Consider the following 5821-nt stretch of genomic DNA (forward strand, 5'->3'; position numbering starts at 1 on the left):
TTTAACATTAGATTTTAATGCAATAGACTTACCTTTCTTCTGAGGCTCGTTTGCGTCCAGCTCTATTTCATGGCTTCTCAAGGCACTGATAAGCTCTTCCAAAGAAACTTCATTCAGATTCTTGGCAATCTTGAATGCAGTCACCATTGGACCCCATCTTCTGGGTAAGCTTCTGATAATCTTCTTTACATGATCAGCCTTGGTGTAGCCTTTATCCAGAACTCTCAATCCAGCAGTTAGAGTTTGAAATCTTGAGAACATCTTCTCAATATCTTCATCATCCTCCATCTTGAAGGCTTCATACTTCTGGATTAGAGCAAGAGCTTTAGTCTCCTTGACTTGAGCATTTCCCTCATGGGTCATTTTCAATGACTCATATATATCATGGGCAGTTTCCCTGTTAGATATCTTCTCATACTCAGCATGAGAGATAGCATTCAGCAAAACAGTCCTGCATTTGTGATAATTTTTGAAATCTTTCTTTTGATCATCAGTCATTTCACTTCTTGTGAGCCTTACACCAGTAGCTTTAACAAGATGTTTGTAACCATCCAACAGAAGATCCCATAGATCAGCATCCAGACCAAGAAAGTAACTTTCCAGTTTATCTTTCCAATATTCAAAGTTTTCACCATCGAATACTGGTGGTCTAGTATAACCATTGTTACCATTGTATTGCTCAGCAGAGCCAGATGTAGATGCAGTTGGATTTGTTTGAGTTTCACCAGCCATCTTTTACTGAAGCGTTTTTCTCTTCCTGAATCTTTTCTAAACACGGTTAAGTGCTTGCACCTTAGAACCGGCGCTCTGATGCCAATTGAAGGATAGAAAAACACTTAGAAAGGGGGGGGGGGGGGTTTGAATAAGTGTAGTCTAAAAACTTGAACGAAAAAAACAATATGCACAGTTATTTTTATCCTGGTTCGTTGTTAACTAAACTACTCCAGTCCACCCCCACGGAGTGATTTACCTCACCTGAGGATTTAATCCACTAATCGCAACAGATTACAATGGTTTTCCACTTAGTCCGCGACTAAGTCTTCTAGAGTATCCTGATCACAACCTGATCACTCTAGGAACAAATGCTTAGACACAAGCTAAGACTTTCTTGGAGTATCCTGACCACCACGTGATCACTCTAATTACAACTGCTTAGACACAAGCTAAGACTTCCTAGAGTATCCTGATCAACACTTGATCACTCTAGTTACTTACAAATTAATGTAATCAAATAAGAGTTTTACAATGCTTCTCAAAAGCTATAATCACAACAGTGATATTTCTCTTAACGTTTAAGCTTAATTTCACTAATATATTACAACAGCAATGTAGTGAGCTTTGATGAAGATGAAGTTTCTGAGCTTTGATTTTGAACAGCGTTTCAACAAGTTTATTGGAATAATTTCGTTCAGAATTGGTAACCTTGCTTCTCATCAGAACTTCATATTTATAGGCACTTTGAGAAGATGACCGTTGGGCGCATTTAATGCTTTGCGTATTCCGTACAGCTTTGCATTTAATGTTTCACGCTTCTGTCAACTACCTCGAGCCTTGTTCACGCTGTGTCTACTGACGTTGCCTTTAATAGCTTCCAACGTTCCTTTTGTCAGTCAGCGTAGCCTGCCACCTGTACTTTCTTCTGATTTGATGTTTGTGAATAAAATATTTGAATATCATCAGAGTCAAACAGCTTGGTGCATAGCATCTTCTTGTCTTCTGACCTTGAAGTGCTTCTGAGCGTGATACCATGAGAACTTCAGTGCTTCTGCTTCTGATCTCAAGTTCTTCTGATGCTTCCATAGACCCATGTTCTGATTCTGCCTTGACCATCTTCTGATGTCTTGCCAGACCATGTTCTGATGTTGCATGCTGAACCTTCGGAGACAAAGCTTCTGAGCGCTGATTTGTGCATACTCTTTATATATTTCCTGAAAGGGAAATTGCAATGTATTAGAGTACCACATTATCTCACACAAAATTCATATCCTTGTTATCATCAAAACTAAGAATATTGATCAGAACAAATCTTGTTCTAACATTATCTTTCCGCCTTTAATTTCCGTATGATTTTAACTGTGTGGTTAGTAATCTTAGGGAGTGCAAGCCTTTAACAGAATTAGAATAACTATAATTATAAGATAAATATTATTTGAATACAATCACGTGATTGGTGCACACACTCACCTTTAGGGTAACCTCTTCTGTTGCCTCTAATTGTACTAAATAGTCAAAGTCTCTCGATTCCGAGGATACCTAAGCAAAACAAATGTTACTCTCAGTTCATCATCATAAGATCATAGTCCCTTCGAAGTTGCCTTAACAAATGATCTAGTCCCTCGATGTTGCCTCGAAAAAATAAGATGATTGTCCTATTGCTAAGGTATCCTCGCATGATGCCTTAAATGACTATTATATCCTTCCCTTGGACTACCTGCCCTCTTTATGGCATGGGACAGTCTTATGGCGAGCGATTTCCCTATGACCCTTAAACATCCAATTGAAAGACTTCTTGCCCTCTCATGGTATGGATAGACCCTTTTGCCCGAAAAGCTAAAAGAACGTTTTTTCAAACTTAGGGTAAGTAGCTTTTAATTGCTTGCTCAATTCAAATTCAAAATTCAAATTCTTTTTCCCACCAATTTTCAAATACTTTTCAAAAAAGACTACGCTTATTTACAAGCTAAAGTTCTTATTCAAAATTTCTATTCACACGCTACTTTTCAAACAATTCAAACATTTTCAAAGTGAGCTAAGAAATTAAGAGCCCATGGATAACCATGGATGCGAAGGGTGCCTTACACCTTCCCTTTGTATAACTTACCCCCCGAACTCAAAATCTTTCAAAGGTATTTTCCTGTTCTTTTATCCTTTCCAATTGGATAAAATAAAAGTCGGTGGCGACTCTTGCTTACCGCAACATTTCGATATAAAAGTCAGTTCACCGTATTACAGAATAAATTAGGCAAAATACTCTTTTTGGTCCTTTATGTTAACCCCGAGGTTTATTTTGGTCCCTTAACTTCAAAAAGTGTCATATTGATCCCTTAACTCTTTAAAATGTGTCATTTTAGTCCTTTTTGTCATATTAGCGACGGATTTAGCGACGAATTTTTGAGTTTTTCCGTCGCTAATGTGACAAAAAGGATTAAAATGACACCTTTTGAAGAGTTAAGGGACCGATATGATACTTTTTGAAGTTAAGGGACCAAAATGAACCCCGAGATTAAAATAAGGGACCAAAAAGAGTATTTCGCCAATAAATTAATAATATTATGAATACGAAAAATAGTTGTACGGGATCGTGCTCAATGTCAAAATAATAATACAACCCGAATACAAAAAAGTCAGTAATAAAACATAAATAGGCAACTGCTACTGAGTACGCCTAACCCTAACTCCCTGGGACCTCCTCTGCCGCCTATACGCCGCCCCACCAGCTGCGTCACTGACCATCCTCCCCGCAATGGCAACTGCCTCTGGACCGCCCTGCTTAATGATACCTCTATCCAATGCATCATGTCCAAGCATCTGTATCCGCTGGCATACTGATAGGAGATCAATGATATGGTCATCCTCGGCCTGCTGGTTCTCCAAGATCTCCTCATGTGCTGGCCTAGGAGGATCTCCGAGAGCGTCGGGTGTCATCAAAGGATGTGACACACGATAGAACCATGTGACGTACCCCTCCACACACTGCCACTCCTGGGTGGCCACCATACGCCGATACTCCTCGGGCACCAAATGATGCGCTCAATCCTTAAATATAGCAGTGAGGCCCACTCGGGTAACGGTGTCGGGAGCAGCCTTAAGCGGAGACCTCGGTATCATCTACACACGTCCAAACTGCCTCATGCACCGCTCCGACAGATAACTGACCATGGTGTTGGTCCCACATGCCAACCATGCAGAGTATAAAGCGATGCGGTCAAATGGGACAACATGACAGTAATCAGTGAAGGGCGTCCAATGGATGTCGTCGTGCACAGTGTGGTCCAGGTACACGCGATATGGGCCCACTACGTATTCCCCCTTTGGAGGACGTATCGCCCGGCCCTGGGCATGGCGTCATCGTACGCATGATCAATGACGAAGCCGTGGATGCGGTGAAAGTATGAGATGATGCATCCCTGAAACACAAATACGATACGATAATATAATATATGAAACAATATTGAAAAAAAATTAAATGTGAAATAATAATACGATAATGTTGGATATTAAATGTGAACTAATATTGAAATAATACGATAGGATAATATAATATGTTGAAAAAAATATGAACCATAATTAAATGTGAAATAACTAAAAAGAAATGTACCGTGAGGAGTGTGCATTATCCAGTCAACTATCTAGTCCTCCAGTTGGAGGCTTCATCCAGCTTCTGGTATAGGTATACCAGAATAGCTGCCCCCTAGTTCCACTGGTCCACTGTAGTCAGATCGATAAAGTACCGGAGATACGTCATGTCGATGTAGGTTGCACTTTTGTCCACAAAAAGTGCAGTGCCAACCAAGAACATGAACCAGCACCGCATAGCACAAGCACAGTGATACTCAATAAAAAGCCTGTCACCCTCCTGCTCCGACTCCACTGCCGCCACCAAGTGGTTCTCATACAGCTCTTTCAAGCTAGAGAACCTGATATGCACCCCACTCGTTGCTCTACACTCGTAATCCGCCATGTTTGGGTCCATGCTCAGATTGTTCACCATGCACTCAATGGCCTCAACCCTCTGTATCTAAGAATGGTCCAGCAGCCTCCCTCAGATCGGCAGGTGGAGCAGACAGGCCACGTCGTGTAAGGTGATCGTCAACTCCCCAACAGGAAGGTGGAAAGAAGACTTCTCCTTGTGCCATAGCTCGGCAAAAGTGCCCTGCATGGAGAGGCTGATGGTACTATATCCGGTCATGCATAACCCGCCAAGCCCGCTCCCAGCTACCATGTCATTAAACCACTGAGCCTGTGATTTAAACAGATCAAATATTATTCGCGCATGGTTCCCGAATTTTATTGTCGCTCGTTCCTGTCACAACAAAAACAAAAAAGAAACTTAGTTAGACCGTTAGGAGAAAGTGGAATAAAAACCTAAATAAAGAACGGTTAAATTATAAATTGTAATTAAAAAAACTACACCTCCCTTCCAAACACGTCAAGCGACGTGGTCGTGATAGTAAATCAGCACGGAAGTGTCTGTAGGCCCTCCCGGGTAAGCCTGCTCCGCATCATCCTCCCCGCTCGGAGGGTCAGCATCAGGTATATCATCCTCATGATGTCTCACCTCCTCGTCAATCTCCTCCTCCTCACGTACCGCCTCACGAGAGGAAGACGCCCGAGCCAGCCGACTCCTAGATCCAGATGAGGAACCAACATGCGCCTCATCCATTTGGATGGGTACTCGACCCTGTCCTCGTGTCGATGCCCGTTGATCTCCTCCCCCTCCCTACCCTGTCTAAGTCGTGCGGGGTTTCCTGACATTTTTCTGAGAAAATTGAAACTGGTAAGAAGGCGAAACAATCAAGAAAATAAAAAAAACAATTCTGAGTTCATTTCGAAAGTGCATTTTCGAAACTGGTCAGAGAGATGTTTTCGAAAGTGCACTTCCAAAACAACTTGCGAACGCCATTTTTAGCAGAAACCCAATTCTTCCCCTAAATGCTTCAAAATTCATTTTTTCCTAAATGTCGTATAATAACTTAATCCTATAACATTTTGCTAATTTCTAACAGCCCTAATATCAATTTCAATCCTACAGTTTAAGGTTGTGAGAACTTACAAATTGGAAGCTTTGAATGTAGCCTTTGATGTAGTCTTTAAAGGTTGT

At 41.4% G+C, this 5821-nt stretch overlaps 1 protein-coding gene across 1 annotated transcript; it reads right to left on the bottom strand.

Annotated features, from left to right (window-relative positions):
- Positions 1–4762: 4762 nt before the first annotated feature.
- On the bottom strand, positions 4763–5383 carry LOC131649332 (protein MAIN-LIKE 1-like). The gene is made up of 2 exons (XM_058919095.1): positions 5183–5383; positions 4763–5023 (listed from the first exon to the last, which is right to left on the bottom strand). Exons 1-2 carry the CDS (start codon positions 5381–5383, stop codon positions 4763–4765), a joined length of 462 nt encoding a protein of 153 aa, XP_058775078.1.
- Between the last annotated feature and the right edge of the window lie 438 nt (positions 5384–5821).

Source organism: Vicia villosa, linkage group LG2 (genome assembly GCF_029867415.1).
Source record: "Vicia villosa cultivar HV-30 ecotype Madison, WI linkage group LG2, Vvil1.0, whole genome shotgun sequence".
NCBI classification, from domain to species: Eukaryota; Viridiplantae; Streptophyta; class Magnoliopsida; order Fabales; family Fabaceae; genus Vicia; species Vicia villosa.